The 21280-nt window shown below is 49.0% G+C and overlaps 1 protein-coding gene across 3 annotated transcripts; it reads left to right on the top strand.

Annotated features, from left to right (window-relative positions):
- Positions 1 to 335: 335 nt before the first annotated feature.
- Positions 336 to 17471, top strand: LOC144728154 (receptor expression-enhancing protein 2-like). Of its 3 annotated transcripts, none has more exons than XM_078607483.1 (8): positions 336 to 798; positions 5234 to 5306; positions 5899 to 5975; positions 6338 to 6458; positions 10381 to 10494; positions 13894 to 13984; positions 15103 to 15242; positions 15406 to 17471. In XM_078607483.1, the coding sequence occupies exons 1-8, from the start codon at positions 767 to 769 to the stop codon at positions 15478 to 15480; spliced, it is 723 nt and encodes a 240-aa protein (XP_078463609.1). In that variant the 5' UTR covers positions 336 to 766; the 3' UTR covers positions 15481 to 17471. The 3 variants fall into 3 exon arrangements, with proteins under 3 accessions (XP_078463609.1, XP_078463610.1, XP_078463611.1); XM_078607484.1 differs by having other exon boundaries at positions 342 to 798; positions 15103 to 15203; positions 15406 to 15585; XM_078607485.1 differs by lacking the exon at positions 15103 to 15242 and having other exon boundaries at positions 342 to 798; positions 15406 to 15585.
- Positions 17472 to 21280: the final 3809 nt, after the last annotated feature.

Raw genomic sequence — 21280 nt, forward strand, 5'->3', positions numbered from 1 at the left:
CGGGGAGAGAGAGTCACACGGGGAGAGAGAGTCACACGGGGAGAGAGAGTCACACGGGGAGAGAGAGTCACACGGGGAGAGAGAGTCACACGGGGAGAGAGAATCACTGGGAGAGACACACGGGGGGAGAGACACGGGGAGAGAGACACGGGGGCTGAGAGACACGGGGGCTGAGAGACACGGGGGGTAAGACACGGGGAGAGAAAGACACGGGAAGAGAGACACGGGGGAGAGAGACACGGAGGGAGACACGCGGGGAGAAAGACACGCGGGGAGAGAGACACACGGGGGGAGAGAAAATTCACAGGGAGAGAGACACACGGGGAGAGGAGAGGGGGGCACGGAGACACACGGGGGGAGAGCGACAGGAGTGGCAGACACAGGAGACGCGGGGTAGCGTGGAGCAGCGCAGCTCTGAGTGGCAGTGTTGACAGACCGGCAACGAGCAGCAGACAACAGCAGCAGCAGACAACAGCAGCAGCAGCACCGATATCGAGATCAATGCCCCAGCAGTTACAGCAGGGCTCAGCACTGCCGTATACACAGCAGCAGAAACAGCAGCAGCGCAGGTGCCACAGGCAACCATTGACATCAACAGCTGAGAACAGCAGCAGCAGTAAATTAATAGGAGACACGTTTGATAGTAACATCAAACGTGGCAGCAGGGAATAGAGCATCGACAGCGTTAGTTAGTATCCGTAGCAGCGTCATAAATACAAATCGGCAAATCGGAACCACAGCAGCGGCGGCATCGGCGACGGGCGCCATGGTGACTCGAATCATCTCCCGTCTGGTCGTGTGAGTCTCCTGCCGCTCACCACCGCCTGTATATCCTTGTGTCTCTTGTGTATCTTGTGTGTCCTGTGTGTCCCCGTGTATCCTGGGTATCGCTGTGTCTCTTGTGTGTCCTGGGTATCTTGTGTATCCTTGTCTCTTGTATATAGTGTCTCCGGGGTGTATCTTTGTGTGTCGCTGTGTCTTATCTGGTTATGCTGCTGCTGTCTACACGCGGATTCCTCGCCGGTCACGACCAACACCAGTGATAGCGATTCATCTGAACCAGGTTTATCGGCCTCCCCTAGGTCGACTCAGCCCCAAGCGAGTACCTGGTACGGTGTGTAAAACATCAGCACTGGGGAGATAAAGGCGGCCGGGCGTGGTGCTGGCCACACCAACCCCTCGTGTGCCGGCCTTCATAGGTGCTCGCTAACAGCACTTGCCCCATCACGGGGGATCTTTGTCTCGCCCATCAATTGGTTTCTGTATAAATACAGCCACTATCGTCATCATCAGCCGCGATAAATCCACCGCTGGATGAAAGCCATGAGGTTAGTTTGAACATACTTCACCAAGCTGGTCATTGCGGTGATGTGGGTGTTTGGGAGGCCCAGGATCGGTCAGTTATCACTCGCCACTGATGTGGGCCGTGGCTGGGAATCGAACTCTGGTGGCTGCGGTTCGTAGCGCGAACCACTGCGCCACTGCCCCCCACCCACCCCCATTCAATGTAGCGGTGATGGCGGGAGCGGTGGCGCTGTGGTTAGCTCACTGACACCTGAGATTGGCAGGCACGGCACGAGTGACGCAGCCTGAACCTGCCCGGTGTTTTCTGTTCTTCACCAATCCCGGCACTGGCCAGAGATGGTGAAGTATGGTCACACAAACATCGCCTCCGATGAGCGCGGTTGGCTACGTACGGCGCGAAAGAAGTTGAACAAACATACAGGACACACACAACCCCCTTGATCGACACAGGTTGGGGAGGCCTTCATCAAGCAATGGATTGAGAATAGCTGTATTTGTAATGTGCGCAGGGGAGTAATATTAATATACAGCGCTATACATTACACATACCGGTAGAAATGTCTCTGTCATCCATGGGTATGTGATACAGTATATGAGTCTATGTGCTCTATGGGTCTCTGATCTACTTGATCTATGGATCGCTATGTGCTGTCTAGGTCTCTGAGGCCTATATATATTTGCGATCTATGGGTCTATGTTGTCTATGGGTCTCTGACCTCTTTGATCTAAGGGACTATGTGCTCGATGGATCTCTGATCTTTGTGTTTCTGTGATCCATCGGTCCCTGGGTTCTATTGGTCTAAGTCGATGGCGTTCTTGTCTTTGGGTTATTTGTAAAGCTGTGGTGTTTCTATGTAAATATGTGTCTCTTGATCTCTGGTAAGGCTGTGGTTAAACGGGGTGGGACCACCAACTCATCACTTACTCTTGAGAAGCCGGTTTCACCACTGGCGGCTGGAACCCGGATTCGAACCCAGGAGGCCGGCTTTGTGTCCCTGTGGCACTCGGCCGGCCCTTGAGGATGTTGAGTGTTGGAACAAGGGCAGCTGAACGGAAAAAAAAACTGTGAGACTGGGTCGTGTGTACCTCGTGTGCACCTCGTGTGCATGTGGGAGACGGATGAAGTCAATTAGTTGTGTTCCTGTGTAATTATATACTGGTGAGCTGTATGAGTTACATGCGACTGTGTGTGTCTGTGAGTATGCGGATTGGGGAGCGGTAGTATAGCTGCGCCACGATTCCCACTCACGGCCACCAACGCTAGTGACGATTATCTGAACCGGTCCTGGGCCTTCCCTGGGTCAACTCCGCCTCAAATGAGTACCTGGTGCAGTGTAAAAAATTACCACGATGGAGACAAAGGCGGCCGGGCGTGGTGCTGGCCACCCATCCCCTCGTGTGCCGTGCCGGCCATCATAAGTGCTCACTAACAGCACTTGCCCCAACAGGCAAGGGGAATCTGTCTTTGTAGTGGAACACAGTCCTTATGACGATACTTCCTCCTGTATAGGGGAATTTGGGGGCTGTACGGTAAAGAGATGTGGCACCACAGTGGGGAAATGCAGGGATGAGACCCCCTACTCACGGGGCTGAATCTGAACGCCGACAGCGCCACTGAGTGGACATAGCCCCTCCCATACAGCAGCTCATGGCTGTGACGTGGAGTGTGGTCATCGGACAGCCACGAGGCTGTCAGTTAAGGGAGTTGAAGGGCAGTTAAGGCAGCTGAGTGAATCGAAGAGCAGATAAGAAGGGCAGTAACGAGGCAGTTAATCCTGGAGAAGATGAGAGAGCGGCTGGGTTGTGAGGTCTCCGCGTCAAGTACAATAATAACAATAGAATTGGCTCAGTGACAGTAAACACGCTACCGATTGTTCCAAGTGTGGGACAGTTTTATTTGATTAAATCTTCTACCGATTTTGATTCAAACGTCCACTCTTGCTGGAGTCTTCTCTTACTGTTTATATACATTATACAATATAGTAAAACTTAGACGACGTTACATATGTATTAGTTAACCTTGCGGTTAGCGTGCTGCGATACGAACCCGGCGACCCGAGTCCGATTCCTGCTCACAGCTAACACCAGTGACGATTAACTGAACCATTCCGAAGCCTCCCCGATGTCGACTCAGCCTCAAATGAGTACCTGGTGCAGTGTGTAAAAAAATATTGCCACTAGGGAGACACAGGTGACTGGGCGTGGTGCTGGCCAGCCACCCCCTCGTGTTCCATGCCGGCCTTCATAGGTGCTGCTTGCTAACAGCACTTGCTCCTACAGTCTGTTAAAGGCTACAGTGAGGGAAAAAAGTATTTGATCCCCTGCTGATTTTTAACGTTTGCCCACTGACAAAGAAATGACCAGTTTATAATTTTAATGGTAGGTTTATTTGAACAGTGAGAGACAGAATAACAACAAAAAAATCCAGAAAAACGCATGTCAAAAATGTTATAAATTGATTTGCATTTTAATGAGGGAAATAAGTATTTGACCCCCTCTCAATCAGAAAGATTTCTGGCACCCAGGTGTCTTTTATACAGGTAACAGGCTGAAATTAGGAGCACACTCTTAAAGGGAGTGCTCCTAATCTCAGCTTGTTACCTGTATAAAAGACACCTGTTCACAGAAGCAAGCAATCAATCAGATTTCAAACTCTCCACCATGGCCCAGACCAAAGAGCTCTCCAAGGATGTCAGGGACAATATTTTAGACCTACACAAGGCTGGAATGGGCTACAAGACCATCGCCAAGCAGCTTGGTGAGAAGGTGACAACAGTTGGTGCGATTATTCGCAAATGGAAGAAACACAAAAGAACTGTCAATCTCCCTCGGCCTGGGGCTCCATGCAAGAACTCACCTCGTGGAGTTGCAATGATCATGAGAACGGTGAGGAATCAGCCCAGAACTACACGAGAGGATCTTGTCAATGATCTCAAGGCAGCTGGGACCATAGTCACAAAGAAAACAGTTGGTAACACACACCGTGAAGGACTGAAATCCTGCAGCGCCCGCACGGTCCCCCTGCTCAAGAAAGCACATATACATGCCCGTTTGAAGTTTACCAATGAACATCTGAATGATTCAGAGGACAACTGGGTGAAAGTATTGTGGTCAGATGAGACCAAAATGGAGCTCTTTGGCATCAACTCAACTCGCCGTGTTTGCAGGAGGAGGAATGCTGCCTATGACCCCAAGAACACCATCCCCACCGTCAAACATGGAGGTGGAAACATTATGCTTTGGGGGTGTTTTTCTGCTAAGGGGACAGGACAACTTCACCGCATCAAAGGGACGATGGACGGGGCCATGTACCGTCAAATCTTGGGTGAGAACCTCCTTCCCTCAGCCAGGGCATTGAAAATGGGTCGTGGATGGGTATTCCAGCATGACTGCCCCAAAACACATGGCCAAGGCAACAAAGGAGTGGCTCAAGAAGAAGCACATTAAGGTCCTGGAGTGGCCTAGCCAGTCTCCAGACCTTAATACCATAGAAAATCTGTGGAGGGAGCTGAAGGTTCGAGTTGCCAAACGTCAGCCTCGAAACCTTAATGACTTGGAGAAGATCTGCAAAGAGGAGTAGGACAAAATCCCTCCTGAGATGTGTGCAAACCTGGTGGCCAACTACAAGAAACGTCTGACCTCTGTGAATGCGAACAAGGGTTTTGCCACCAAGTACTAAGTCATGTTTTGCAGAGGGGTCAAATACTTATTTCCCTCATTAAAATGAAAATCAATTTATAAAAAAATTTACATGCGTTTTTCTGGATTTTGTTGTTGTTATTCTGTCTCTCACTGTTCAAATAAACCTACCATTAAAATGATAGACTGATCATTTCTTTGTCAGTGGGCAAACGTACAAAATCAGCAGGGGATCAAATACTTTTTTCCGTCACTGTATATGCGGGATCTGTGTGTGTGTGTTGTGTAGGCTGGTGTTTGGCACGCTTTATCCCGCGTATGCCTCATACAAGGCCGTGAAGACGAAGAACGTCCGTGAGTATGTGAGTACCTCCCCGTGTTATACCATCACCACCATCACAACCACCATCACAACCACTATCATCACCAGTCACCACCATCATGATCACGACCACCATCACCACCCCATGAACCACGACCACCATCATCACTATCTTCCCCATCGCCATCCTCATCACCACCATAAACCACCATCACCGTCTTCCCCATCACCATCATAACCATCTTCCCCATCTCCACTATCACCATCTTTCCCATCACCATCATCACAATCTTCCCTGTCACCACCGTCACCAATTGGGTGAACATTGTCCCCACCTCCACCGTTATCATCACTTCCGTCTGCTTCATAATCTGATTTTTGAACTGTTTTCCCATGTCTGCATGTCATGTGTCTATGTGCTCCATGCCCTGTGTCTTTCTGTCTCTGTCCCGCATCTCCACATCTCCCTGTGGCAATGTATCTTGGCCCCATATCCCATGTCTCCATGTCTTGTGCGCCATGTCTTATTCCATGCGTCATGTCCAACATTCCCATATCTCCGTGTTCCCATCATGTCACCATGCCTCTGTGTTGTCCCCGTGCCCCCCACGTCCCCCTGTCCCTGTGTGCAGGTAAAGTGGATGATGTACTGGATCGTGTTTGCGTTATTCCTCGCCGTGGAGACGTTCACAGACATCCTTGTCTCATGGTAAAAAACTCTACCACCTCGCGCGGCCGCAGCTGGTTCTCCTATTACATGGCTCTCATTGACGTCCGAGTCTCATGGGAAACAATGCCACCGCCTGGCCTGGCCATGGCCGGGAGAGCCAAGTTATTTTTCAAAAGCATTCGCAGTAATGTAAAGTTACAGAAACATCACAGGATTACGGCTGCTAATTGCACGAGTGCGTACATGGATGAAGGCACGTGTCAAGATTCTGGGACCTTGCGTAGGCACAGGCCAGGGCTCCCTGGCTACGTGTGCCGTGTCTCCCAACCCATGCCTGGTTTAGGCGGTGGTGGCGTGTGTACAGTGGTGATGTGGTGGAGTGTGTGTTGTGTGGTGGGCAGGCTGCCGTTTTACCACGAGTGTAAAATCGGCATGGTGGTGTGGCTGCTGTCGCCATACACGCGTGGCTCCTCGCTCCTCTACCGCAAGTTTGTCCACCCGGCGCTCGCCTCTCGAGAGAAGGTGTCCGCATCACCGTGCCACACCTCACTGCGGCATACAGCAGTGTACAACCTAACCTTACCACACCGCAGCGTACAACGCGGCCATACTACACTGCAGCGTACAACCCGGCCGTACCACACCGCAGCACTGTGACACATATGTAGTGACACCTGACACCATAGTTTTCAATAATAGGAGTCTTTATTCCTTCCAGCCTGAGACACACGGGTCTTCAAGGATTCCCTTCACCCCAAGCATCTTGAGCTCTCGCTTTTCCTCCCCCTTTTTATCCCTGAAGCCCGTTTCTCGAAGGTTCATTGACCTACTTTCCCTCATTGGTGGAAAAAACCCGATTTTTCCAGCGGCAGGCATAGGGTTTTTTCTTTAATACAATTAAACCCGATTTCGGGGCATTAAAACCTGGTTTAATGAATACGAAACTCTGATAGGCTTAGGCTGCTTCCTCGTCGATGCTGCTATCGTACTCGGGGCTGTCGGGCACGGGGTAGTCGTAGAATGCGGCGGGCAGGTTGGTCTTGATGAACTCGAGCTTCTCCTCAATCGTGGGCGCCAGTGAGTTCCTTAGCTTGGAATGGATGAAGCCGATCGTTGAGAAGTGCGGTTCTGCAATTAGAACCAATTAAACCGGATTTCTCCCAATCTCAGATGATCGGGTTTAATATAAAAAGACAATTAAACCCGATTGTAAAAAACCCGACTGTGCCACCCTTGCTTTCCCTCACCTTCCACTTTTTCTAACGGATCCCATCTGACCTCCCTGTCAATCGTCCTCCGTTTTCTGCTCTTTCCATTTGTATTTCTCCTCCAATTCCTTCTATTTCCCTGCCTCTAACCAATCCCATTTAAAGCCTGCTAAGTACCAATCTGAGGACTTGTTTTTACTTCCTGGTTATCCATGTCATGCGGTGTCAACCACATCAGGTAAGTATCGTTGGTAGTGATACAATCTCTACACATACAAAACAACACACTGCGCTGCTATACCATTACACCACACACACAACACCAAAGATTACCACGCCGCATCACCATACTACACCGCACCACACCTTACAACCCTACCGTACCACACCACATGACAACCACACTGCGTCGCCACCTTACCACCACACCATATTACATCAGTCAACTCAAGAGATGGGAGGCTGTTTCTCAGGGAATTCAAGTTTATCAACATTTTTGCTACGTAAATTTACATACGAGAAAGAGAGAGGGTGAGCGAGAGCTCTCACGAAGCACGTGAATGAGCGTGGCGTTCAAGGGCACAGCATTACCGAATTCTGCAAAACACATAAGGACAGGGCCTGGCAATGCCGTAAGCATAAGAGCCGAGCCCCGGGGGGGACCGGGGTTCGTCCTGGCTGGGAAAAAACCTTCGTCGTCTGCCGGTCTTCGGGTCTCCGGGCGTCGCGCACGTGGACCAAACAGCGTGTTGGCTGACCTGGGTCAGATTTGTAGTTGCTCCATCCAGAATGTAAATAACCATACTCCAGTGTACATAGCTTAGTGTAGGAACTGTGGGTTATCACCTTATGTTGTTATTCCGTTCAGAGTTATGTGGGGTTGGTTAATAAAACGTGTTGCCTCCAAGTTCTAGTGTGTGCCCTGATTGAACCCATTACATATAGATGGCTTCATGAACTAATCTTTGTTGATAGCCAGTGGGCTGGCAAAGTACCATCGTCTAAGAGAAATCAATTTCCTGTGAATCAGCCGCATTAAAAGAATGATCAGCCATGGCAGAAGCATTGGTCCTACCGTGTTTCAAATCTGCCTTATGCTCATGAACACGGTCCGAGACATGTCGCTTAGTTTCACCAATATAACTGCTACCGCAGATCCAGCTTAGTTTCTGGACGCTGGGATATTACATGTCAGGGATCTTGTCCTTCACAGATGGGATCAGATCACGAATTTTATGTACTGTGTTAAATCGGACCTGGATCTTGTTTGTTCATGATTTTGGAAATCTTTTTGGTTACCCCTGCTATGTATGACAAGGTGATGGTTTTGATTGGATCCTCAGATGTGCCCTTCCTCCCAGTTGGGGTGATGGCTTTGCGGATTGTGTAGTCAGAGTATCCATTCGCCTTGAGAGCTTGGTGTACGTGTTTGAGTTTGCTGGTTAGGTGTTTATGGTCGGAGATACATTGAGCTCTATGGTGTAGAGTTTTGATGAGGGAATTCTTCTGGGATGGATGGTGGTGGGAGTCAGGTTTTAGGTAGGCATCAGTATGGGTTGCTTTCCTGTAGACAGAGTGGCTCATTGAGCCATCTGGTCTCTTTGATTAAGACAGCCAAGAAAGGTAGCTTGCGATCATTTTCTACACTCCATGGTGAATTTGATGGCTGGGTGTATGGAATTGATGTGGTTGAGGAATTGGTTCAGAGCCGGTCGGCCATGTGGCCAGATGACAAACGTGTCATTCACGTACCTCTTCCTCAAGGACTGGTATAGAGTGGATGCCTAGATGGCATCTGTCTCAAATATGTCCATGAAAACATTGGCTGCAACTGGAGATAAGGGAGAACCCATTGGGGTGCCTTGAGTTTGTTTGTAGAATGTTCCATTCCAGGTAAAGTATGTATTGGTGAGGCAGTGTCTCACCAAGGCCGGTACATCAGCATTCAATCCTTTTTGGACCAAATCTTCAATGATTGCAATGGTATCGGGCACAGGGACTTTGGTGAACAAAGAAACTACATCGAAACTAACGAGCAAATCACCTGGGGACAGTGAGATGTCCTTAACTGATGATTCCAGGTGAGCTGAGTTAAGTACAGAAGAGGTGGTCTTACCAGTGAATGGCTGTAAGGTCTCAGACAGTTTGTAGGTGGGTGAGCCAATGGTGGAGACGATGGGATGAAGGGGTGTACCTTCTTTATGGATTTTTGGTAAGCCATATAATCTGCGTGGTCTAGCAGCAGAAGGTTTTAAGGAAAACCGTTTGTTCTGTTCAATTAATGAAGCTGAATCGGTGATACTGTTCGTTTTTGTAACGAGGCTGTTGGTGGGATCTCTTTTCATTTTTGTGTAGCTTCCATCATTAAGTAGTTTCCTGAATTTTGTGGTTGTACACGGTTTTTCCATGATGACCGTGGCATTGCCCTTCTTGATTTGTAATTTGTGTGGGCGTGGTAAGTGTTTCTTCACTTGTTCTGGCGAGTGTGTGAACGATGAGGCTGGTGGCTAGTGAAGGTGAGCGGTGGGGGATGTCTGCTGATATTCAGGGGAGTAGTGTCTGGTGAGTGTCAGAATAGTGTCCTGGTGAGTTTCTACCAAGTGGTAAGGTATTAGGTGTGTCTGGTGAGGGTCAGGTGGGTGTCTGGTGATTATCTGGTGAAAGTGCAAGGTGGTGAGTAGTGAAAGGTGCCTGGTGAGTGAGAGTTGCCAAAAGAGTAGGTGTGGAGCCAATGGTGGAGCAGTCCGTAAGAGAAGAATATTTGAGAGTAGATGAGGAAGATGAACCCATCTGTCGGACGGGCTGCACTCTAGCGAATCATATCGGTTGTGAAAGCCCACGTATAAAATTAGTTTTTGGTGTATTCGTAAAGCAAGTCTTTTTTTACATTTCAGTATTCTTTCGAATTCTGGCTAACTTGAGCCTGGCATTGTGAGGTTTCTACTGCTTCTGGCACTGATCGTATACCCCTCTCCAGTGGATGTCCCTTGTGCTGGCGTACCCAGGTTGTCGCGACCCCACACAGCAGCAGCTCCCCGCCTGCATGTTTATAATCCCTCTTCCGTACGTCTCGCCCTACACCCCAACCCGCAGTACTCCCAGGGGATGCGCGGGTACCCAGCTCCCCACCCCCACATGCCCAGTGCACAATGCCACATGCTGCCCCCCAAGCTGTGTTTATAATCTCACCTCCGGTTACCACCCCCGCGCCCCTGTCCCCCACCCCGTGCTCCCAGGAGATAGATGGCTACATCCAGCAGGCGAAGGAGCGCGGCTACGAGACTGTGAAGTATTTTGGGCGGCGTGGACTCAACCTCGCCGCTACCGCTGCGGCCACCGCCGCTGCCAAGGTGCGGCGAGACGCGGGAAGAGATGGGGAGACATTGGAAGAGATAGAGATGGGGAGACGTGGGGAGAGATGGGGAGATGCGGGGAAAGATGGGGAGACACGGGAAGAGATGAGACTATAGAGATGCATGGAGGCATGGGGAGACGTAGGGAGTGATGGAGAGATACGTAGAGACACGGAGATTTGGGGAGAGATGGGGAGACGGAGAGACATGGGGAGATGCAGGAAGTCACTGGGAGGCGTGGGGGCATTGGAGAGACACGAGAAGACACAGGGGACATGGGGGGAAGCACTGAGATGTGCACTACAGAATACTCTGTTAGACATGGGGAGGCATTGTATGTGTGTGTGTACTTGTGTCTGTGTCTGGCAAAACAACCCCATACCTCCTCGGTGGTGCCGGACGGTATCACTGGTGAGCAGCACCATGGCAGGGAGGACCAATTTCAATTGGCCATTCCCCTCATGGCGTTTGTAGCCACGGGTGCGAGGGGCTGGTAACCCCTCCACATTAAACTCAAGTACCACTAAACCACGTGGAAAAAATCTAACTAAGCTTGTGCCCGAGGCCCCAGGGGGACAGGTGTCTATGACGTCTCCTGGCCAAACCCCTTTTGGCAGAGCCAGGAGACTGAATCCTTACCCTCGGGGTTCTTCCAGAAACAGCAAAAAGCCATTGCGGGTGGCCAAGTGGAATGTTCGAACGCTCAATGCGGAGGAGAGGCTGCCACTCCTCTGTCGGGAGCTGGACCAGTACAGTCTGGATCTCTGCGGCATTCAGGAGTTCCGGTGGACTGGCTCTGGCTCCACCCACCATAAGCGGTGCACAGTCCTCTACTGAGGGCAGGGGACTGCCAAACAGGGAGTGGCTCTTCTAAACAAAAGAATGAAGGGGGTGTGGGAGCGTGGTGGTGAGGTGTGGGAAGCTGTAAGCCCCAGACTACTGTGGGCTCGCCTTCCCATCAACCAGAGAGAAGGAGTGGTAGTGTTTGTTACTTATGCCCCCAACGAAGATGAACATCAGTAGAGGGATGCGCAGGCAAGGCTGAGGAGTCAGATGCCTTCTATGACCTGTTACAGGTGCTAGGTAAAGTGGCCACTTGGGATAGTCATCCTGTTGCGTGACTTTAATGCCCAAGTGGGCCATGATGCTGGCACCTGGGCTGGAGTGATTGGAAGGCATGGACCAGATCAGCTCAATAACAATGGAAGGAGGCTGCTGGACTTCTTTGCCCAAACCTCCCCAGAGACCCTGGTTGACAGGTGTTCTGGCTGGCTGAGAAAAAGCAGCAGGCTCACTCCCACTGTCTACAGCATCCCATGTCAGAGAATGAGGTTTACCGTAGCCTTCGCTCAAAGGTTTGAAGAGCCATGCGATGCTGCAAGGATGGGTGGTGGCCGTGGGTTGCTGAGGAGATGAAGTCTGCCTCGGTAGCCCATGATCACAGATCTCTGTAACTCCATCAAAAAAGTAACTTGCAGTGCCACACCTATCACCATCATTAGGGGAAAGATTTGCAGATTTTCTGAGCGTTATTGTGAGGTCTTGGGGAGGGGAAATACCTCAGCCTGGAAAACATCATGGGGCAAACTGGGGATGACTCTGCTGAGGCTGTGGTATGTCAAATATTGGAAGAAGTAGTCACCCCGTGTGAATGGCTGGCTGAAGTGCCATCTGTTGAGGAAATACAGAAGGTGATCCAGTCTTAGACCAAGAAAAGTGCTGGACAGAGATGATCTCCCAAGTGAAATTCTGGAAGTGTGGTGTTTATGTGCAGACTATCCTATATTGCATCATGATAACAGTCTGGACCATAATCATTAAGGACCTTCATGATGGTGGGAAGGCCCAGGTAAAACTACGTGGTCGGAAGTTGGAGCCATTTCCTGTTCACCTTGGCGTGCAACAGGGATGTCCTCTGGCTCCCACATTATTTACCATCTTATTTCGACCACGTAGTTCGTGAAGCCTTCGATGGCTGTACTGGAGGAATTTCCATCTGGTACAGATACAATGGGAGACTGATTGATGCTGGGGTGCAGTCAAGGGATGGCTCCCTATTGGTCAACCATGTTATGTATGCCGATGATCTGGTGATTGCTGCTCACTCAGAGGAGGAGTTGGAGGCGCTACTGCTGATCCTGGAGCATGCCACTTAACATCAGCCCCACCAAAACTAAGCACCTGCCTGGGTACTTTGTGCCACCAACCACTCCACCCCAACAACTCCCAATTGGTGATGGAGCAATTGTGGAAAGAGTAGAGACTTTTCCAGACCTGAGCAGTGTGCTCATGACTGGCTCCAGTTTGACAAGAGGTCTCACTCCGAATCAGCCGAGCGGCATTATCTTTTCATCGGCTGCGTAATGTGTGCAAGCTACCTAGTCTGTTGCTCTACATGAGCTTCACGTCTTCTTGGCCACAATCATGACCCCCTTCTCTATGTTTGCAAAACGTGGACCCCCCTAATGGAACATCTTCACGAGTTAGGAAAATGCTGGCCTGCCTACGATCCATCCTGGGTTTAACCAGGCTGGATTGTGTGAGCTCTCAAATCCTTAAAAATCTGGATAAAATCCCATCAGTGAGTTCTTCCAGCAGGCAAGGCTGCATTGGCTAGGTCATGTAGCCCACATGCCCAGCCACCGCATGCCTAAATAGCTTTTGTTTGGCCAGATAGAGGGCGCTAAATGGGCATGGCAAGGGCTACAGAAGAGATTGAGTGATGTGGTACAAGAGGATGTGGAGCTGAGTGGACTTGCCGATGACTGATACCATCAGTGTCAAGATCGGCCTCTGTGGAGGAGGCTCGTGAAGGATGCTACTGGGCAGTTGGAGGCAGTCGGCCTCCAGCAACAACGGAGGGCAGAGCAGCGATGCTCACAACAACAAGCACAGCAAGTTGGCACAGTCGGGGGCACAGGTGGTGCATCAGCCAGTCACCTTAGTCAACCCATGGCACCTGGGTCTGTCTCGTGACCTTCTGCCAGCGAGCGTTCAACACTTGAAGTGGACTTAACGTGCACATAGCCTGTACAATCGTCGTGGTGACGTCACCACTACTAAGTGGTGAATGGTGGTTCTTGTTATTGTGTGTGTGGGGAATGGTAGTGTAGCGGTTAGCACGCTGCGCTATGAACCCGGCGACCCGAGTTCGATTCCCGCTCATGGCCAACACCAGTGATGATTATCTGAACTGGCCTTTAGGTCGACTCAGCCTCAAATGAGTTTCTGATATGGTGTGTAAACATCGCCAATGGCAAAAGGCAGCCGGGCGTGGTGCTGGCCACGCACCCCCTCGTGTGCCATCCCAGCCTTCAAAAGTTGTCACTAACAACACTTGCCCCAACAGTCTGCTAAGGCTATATGGGGATCTTTGTCTTGTGTGTGTGTGTGCAGGGTCAGGGAGCCCTCTCTGATCGCCTGCGCAGCTTCAGCATGCAGGACATTGCACTGGGAGGGGTGGGGGATGGTGTCACGTGGGGGCCTGGTATGCACACACACACACCCCTACCCATGCACGTACACAACATACATACACACACGTACACATGTATGTATACAACATATACGCACGTACACAACATACATAACATACATACACGTACACATGCACGTATACAACATACACACATGTATGTACACATGCACGTATACAACAACACAGAGACAAGGATCCCCCCCTATAGCTTTTAACAAGCTGTTAGGGGGCAAGTGTTGTTAGCGAGCACCTCTGCAGGCTGGCATGGCACACAAGGGGGTAGTGTGACCAGCACTACGCCCGGAATCATTTGTATCCCCAGTGCACCTACCATACTAGGTACTGATTCAAAGCCAATTTTACCAAGGGGAGTCGTTTAACTCGCAGCATGTGGGTCTCGTGACCGCATATCAGTGAGCCTCCGACACTTCATGTGGCTTTAGATTTAAAGCTTTCGTGACTGCAGGGATTCATCTTCTTGGTTCTTTCGGTAAAGTCATGTAGAAGGGAAGTAATAAAATAATAAAAATAAAACATAATAAAATAATTCGCTTCGACAGACCTGGTTTTCACCTGAGGACGGATGCTTGCGTTGTGGCCGAAACGTCGTGAGAATTATTTTATGTTTTATTTTTATTATTTTATTACTTTCCTTCTACGTGACTTTACCGAAAGAACCAAGAAGACTTCATGTGGCCTCAAAGTGGACCTAGCCTGGCACACGCGCTGTGGTGACATCACTGCCAATAAGTGGCGAATGGTGGCTGTTGTTGTTGTGTGTTTACGTGTGTGTGTGTGCGTGTGTATGTGTGCATTTGTCTCAGACCCACATTGTGGGGAGTGGTAGTGTCACGGTTTGCGTGCTGCACTACGAACCCCACGACCCAAGTTGGATTTCCGCTCACGGCCAACACCAGTAACAATTATTATCTGAATCGGTCCTGGGCCTCCCCTAGGTCAACTCGGCCTCAAATGAGTACCGGGTACGATGTGTAAACATCACCACTAGGGATATAAAGACGGCCGGGCGTAGTCCTGGCCACCCGCCCCCTCGTGTGCCATGCCGACCTTCCTAGGTGCTACTCGCTAACAGCACTTGACGGGGGGATTTTGTGCATTTCTCTCAGGCCCGCATCCCAAATTGGAGCCCTTTGACCCCAAGACGATGGACCAATCGGATGAAGAGGCTCCCCCTCCCCCCAAGCCTAAGACTGCCCCGGCCTCCAAGGTAGCACGGCCTCCATCAGGGAAACCAGCCCGGAGCGAGGTGATGATATCACCATAATCACCATCAACATCATCAACATCAAAATCACCACCACCCCGACTATCGTCAACACCACCACTACGTGCCATCATGCCCACTGCTTTATCATCTCTGTCTCTGCCCCACCCCCCCACCCCTCTCTGCTCTCCGAATCACCACACAGACCCAGGCGAAGAGAGGCAAGGCGCCAATCCGGAAGAAGGTCACCATTCAACTTGCTAACCAGGACGCAGCATGACGGTGCCATCACCGTCACCAAAACCGGGACACACGATGACATGCGGACACACATGGAGACGTAAACATGAAGGGATACACGGGGATATACGGGAACACACGTCAACACATGGGGATACACAGGGCCACACCGGGACTCGCGTGGACACACTGGGACACGTTTGGACACACGAGGACATACGATGACACGCGGGCACACATGGAGAATTGAACACAAAGGGATACGCGGGTACACATGGTGACACAGGTTTGGCACCGGTTCCGAGTTTCCCCGCTGTTGCGTTCTTACTCACTTACAGATGGGTGGTTTCTAAATTAGATGTAACCCTTCCTCCCGTCCTAGTTTCACAGTCCTCCCGTCATTGCGTAGTGGTTTACATGATCTACTTGGTTCACTGGACGTCTTACCGAGTGCACTTGCGTCGTTTGGTTATTAATTTAATGACATGATTATTTTACTCTGCACTTTGCCTGACTGAGCGTGTGTGACAGTGCACGGTGCTGGTGGGGGGGGCGGGGGATGCGCGGTGAGCTTCCCAATAGCTTGGCGCCAGTTGAAAATAAGGACGTGATGCAGTGAATACACAGACCACATTTTTCAAGTTCACATCACGATAGATTTTGGTTAGGCTCTTGGTTTATGGTCAGGTTTAGTCGTGGGTTTAAAATCAGGGTTAGGGTCGGGGCTAGAGTCTGGGTTAAGAATCTGCGTTTATTATGAGGTTAGGTTTAGGGTCACGACTGGTCAGAGTTTGGGACAAGGCTTATAATCAGGGCTAGCTAGGGTCAGGGTGTAGGCTAGGGCAGTATTTTATGAGGGTCATGGTTTACAGGCAGAAATAAACATCGGGGCTTGTATCCATCGGTGCGTCATGGTTTGTGAGCAGTGATTCACATCGGCGTTTATAAACTGTATTGTTTCAGGTATGAGTGGCTTTTTAACTGAAAGCCGGGTCACTGCGATAGCTCCAAGCTATAGGTACCATAAAGACGCCCGGGACCAAACCACTACCCCCCCAACCCCCTCCATGGGGGTCCAGTGGCTTCAGGGCTTTTACCAGGATCCCCAAAAGGGGGCCTCTGACCCCTGCTGTGAGGGAAAGGAAGGCAAGGATGAGTGACAAGTAATGTGTGCTACCATTTTGTGCTTGCGTTTTACTAGCATAACCGCTGCCACTGTTGTTTTTTTGTATTGTGGTCGTGTATAGTCGGTGTCCCCCTCCCCCGCTCTTTCACATTGGGTAGTGGCTCTGCTCATCTCCATCGTTGGAGGCAATTTTCACATTCCCGTGGCAGGGACCAGTTAGTTAAAAAAAAAAGTCTGTTTTTTCCTCCCCTTCCACATCTGTCCCGAGAGTGCTATCCGTGTTGTCGTCGCGAGACCAAGAATCACTCGGGGAGTCTCGACAGAACGGTGTGACCCTTCGTGTTAGAGAGCAGCCAGTGGAGATCGGATGTTATCGCGCTACGGTCCCTGCAAATCAGCTGTGGTCCACGCATTATGGGGGAAGCACTTATGTTTGTCGCACGGTTTTAAAACCGATATTTTCAGGGCTGGGTTTTAGACAGGATGAAGGTGCAAAACTGAGTTTAATTGATGTTTTTTTTTAAGTACACACATTGGTGACCTGGCTGAGCAAAATCAACTCGCTGCATGTGATGAACCAATTTTAATCACAACTTGATTAATCGGGTTCCTGTGGTTTGATTTACAACCCGATTTAATCACAAACTTATGGTTCTGGGTCCCGAAAAATTATATAACATCGGTTCAACTTAATCTGGCCCTGACGAACCATTGATCTGGTGATGAGCTTGCCGCCCTGTGGACTGAGCCACCCCTTTGCTGCTAGTGTTTTTCCTCCTCTTCGTCGTGCCGTGTTAGTGGAAGTGCCACGGAGGGAGGTGGTCTCGCCTCCTATCTGCGTGTCCGTGCACTTTTTTATAGGAAAAGCCAGAAATTGCCAAAATAAAAGAACTTCATATCGCGCAGCTTTGTGTATCACCGTGCTGTAATATAATACTCTACCATCGTCATAATGACTTGTTTTGATAGAACGACCTCCTTAAGACCCTCGTTTCTTCGAGCCATATCCCATATCCTTCCCCCCGCACCTCCGATTAGCACGGTTGGCTGTGTACAGTGGCGAAATAAGTTAAACGTGCATACATACAGAGCACTTTGCATATGATAGTCGACCTGTATCACATCTCAAACGCATTTTTAAAAGGCCCACCCCAAGTGGCAATTGTCCCTGTGTAGCACAAGATAACTCGGCAGCCGGGGGCCGTTAGTCTGCCAGTAGGGAGTGACGATTGCTATGTGTATTCCCAATTCGTCAGTAATTTGTGGGTAATATTTAGAATGCGGAAAATGCGGATCATGGCGTTGGTACACAATGGTCTGTCACGCACCTTGGGAGCGAATGCGAGCAGGGGAAGATGGGGTGGTCAGGATGTGGGAGTCAAAACTTTGCCTCGCTCTACCTCGGCGATATTCGCGCCTCGTCGTTGGCAATAACAGTGGTCCCTCGGTTTACGATGCCATCATTAACGATTTTTCGATTAATGATCCGCCTCCTATAGGATCCCATTGTTTATATTCAAGACACATTTTATATTAACGATGTTTTACGATATGCGGTTGCCAATTTCGGGCAATTGGAGCACTCCTAAGTGGACTTAGCAGGCCTCAATCAGCGACGCCCTTTTATGAGCGTTTTGAGAGCAACTAGCTGCTAGCTTTTCAATGTTTCATGTGTGTTGCTTATGAAAACAGCTTTCGTGAATACTTAGTGTTTTTTTACTTAAAAGTTATGATCAATAACAATCGCCCCTAAAATTAATGTGAAGACAAAGTGAGGAAAATAATGATTAGTGTGCAAATTAAGCAGGAAAATTTCTCTCACCCCAGCTTCTCCAACCCTTTAAACCATCCATCCTCTTAGCCTAAAGTAATAATTTTTATTTCATGCCTTTTATGTATTTTTATGCTATATTATGCATCCACATTTCTATTAATATTAATGGATTAATATGTTTTATAACGTTTATTTAATTAAAATTGTTTGTTTAAATATTAGAACCTGTTTTTAGGGTGAAAAAGGTCAACTTCCGATAGTTTTCGAACAAATTAAGCCTTTAACATGTATTCTTTGGGTCTTTCGGTAAAGCGACGTAGATAGAATAAAAATAATCACAATATCACGACGTTTCGATCGCAACACAAGCAATCGTTATCAGGTGAGAACGGCTGAAGCAGGAAGCACTGCTGAGGCAGGGAGTTCTAAAGGTTTGAGATGGGTGTAGCCCAAGGATCAGTGGGCGGGGCTATAGATGAAATTTGCATCTAAATGTAAGATAGAAATCTTGATAAACGAAGCTGTGGGGGTGGCCATTGTATGGTGAGAGATTAGCATGTCAATGTAAGAAATTTGCTTGTAAATGTAAGCTAGAGAGAGCTTTGAAAGGAACATCGCCACATGGAGGTGGAAAAGAATGGTAAGCTGTTGTGGAGGTGGCCATTGTATTGTGAGAGATTAGCATGTCAATGTAAGAAATGTGCTTGTAAATGTAAGCTAGAGAGAGCTCGGAAAGAAACATCGCCACATGGAGGTAGAAATGGGTGGCAAGCCGCCATTTACTAACAGCTAACAGTGGCTGTGTTAGGAATCCATATGGGTGGCTTTCCTGTAAACCACGCATACGGATGACTACCTAAAACCTGACTCCCACCACCATCCATCCCAGAAGAATTCCCTCATCAACACTCTATACCAGGGGTCCTCAAAACTACGGCCCGCGGGCCACATGCGGCCCGCCGAGGACATTTATCCGGCCCATGGTCACTAATTGGGCTGTGCTTGTGAGCACTAATTGGGCTGCGCTGGTGAGCACTAATTGGGCTGCGCTGGTGAGCACTCATTGGGCTGCGGTGGTGGGCACTGATTGGGCTGCGGTGGCGAGCACTGATTTGGCTGCGCTAGTGAGCACTTATTGAGCTGCGGCGGTGGGCACTGATTGAGCTGCGGCGGTGGGCACTCATTGGGCTGCGCTGGTGAATGGTTCAATGGGCCAATTGACTGGACTTGCCCCCCAGGCCTAAGGCTGCCAGCCCTCCCCTGGCTGCGCTTAAAAGGCTCTCCCTCCCTCAGCTCCCTCACTTGCCCCTCGGCTCCACTCCCAGTGATATTCTTGTGTGCTGGGGATGTACTGCGATCTGTGAACAAACTGCAGGTGTAATTAACTTTTTAATGGCACCCGCACCAGTGTGAGCCTGGGGTAAAAGCGGAGTTCCCCCAATCAGACTGCATTGATGGGCAGTGCAGTCTGTATGTCTCTGTGTGGGCAAAGTTATTGCTGGTATATTGTTTTTGTAGCGCTCTATATATATTGGTATTTTACTAATAGCAATTTTGACTCTCTAGGAAACTTATGTCAAGAAAGAGAAAAATTGACTCGGAGTGTAGGATATGATTACTTTTTCATGCAGTACAAGGAAAGAGCTGTGTGTCTGATATGCCAGAATATAGTGTCTGTGTTCAAATAATACAATTTACGTCGACACTATGAAACTCAACATAAAGATACATATTATTGTTTGGTCGGAGAAGTGAGAAAAGATAAAATATTAAAACTGAAAAATACATTAACTCAGCAAAATACTTTTGTGAAGCAGAAGCAGCTAAATATTTCATCACTGCGAGCAAGTTTTCAAGTTGCCAAGCTAATAGCGTGCACTGGCAGACCATTCGTGGAGGGAGAATTTGTTAAAGAATGCCTTATTTCTGTTGCCAAAGAGATGTGTCCAGAGAAGGCCGATTTATTTAGTACAGTGAGTCTTTCAGGACCTACAATTACACGGAGGATTGAAGAAATGGGAGACAATTTGCATCAGCATTTGCAAAACTCCACAAAAAAACTTTCCTATTTTTCCTTGGCACTCGACGAAAGCAATGATGTTCGTGATTCTGCACAACTTCTAATTTTTATTCGTGGGATGAATGACTATTTTGAAGTCACAGAAGAGCTTGCTGCACTGCAAAGCATCAAAGGAACTACAGGAGAGGATATCTATGAAAAGGTTTGCCAAACTGTGAATGGTTTGGAGCTGAATTGGGCTAAACTAGCCAGTGTGACAACTGATGGTGCTCCTAGCATGGTGGGGTCTAAGAAAGGAGTAATTGCTCGCATTAACCAAGAGATGGACAAACATAACAATTCTCATCCAATAGCCATACACTGCCTCATCCACCAACAAGCGCTGTGTAGTAAATCACTGAAGTGGAACTCTGTTATGAAAATTGTGGTATCTTGTGTTAACTTCATTAGAGCTCATGCACTAAACCACAGACAATTTCAGGAATTTCTGTCTGAACTAAATGTTGACTATGAAGACGTTCTGTACCACACAGAAGTCCGTTGGCTGAGTCGAGGGAGAGTTTTGAAACGTTTCTATGACTTACTTCCACAGATTACAGCTTTTCTGCTTTAAAAAAACAAAGAAGTACCAGAGCTCAATGATGCAGAATGGAAATGGCACCTTGCCTTTCTGACAGATGTAACAGAGCTACTCAACAGTTTCAATGTGCAACTTCAAGGAAAGGGGAAGCTCCTCTGTGATATGCAATCACATGTAAAAGCATTTGAAGTAAAATTAGGCCTCCTCATCAAACAAGTTAAGGAGGAAAACTTCTGCCATCTCCCCACAACTCAAAATCTGTTAGCGGAAAAACCATTGGTTGTAATTCCCAAACAAAACATGTGTGGATTCACTGGAAAAATTGCAAAAGGAGTTCCAA

The sequence above is a fragment of the Lampetra planeri genome, chromosome 27, assembly GCF_965212315.1.
Source record: "Lampetra planeri chromosome 27, kcLamPlan1.2.h2, whole genome shotgun sequence".
In the NCBI taxonomy this organism is placed as follows: Eukaryota; Metazoa; Chordata; class Hyperoartia; order Petromyzontiformes; family Petromyzontidae; genus Lampetra; species Lampetra planeri.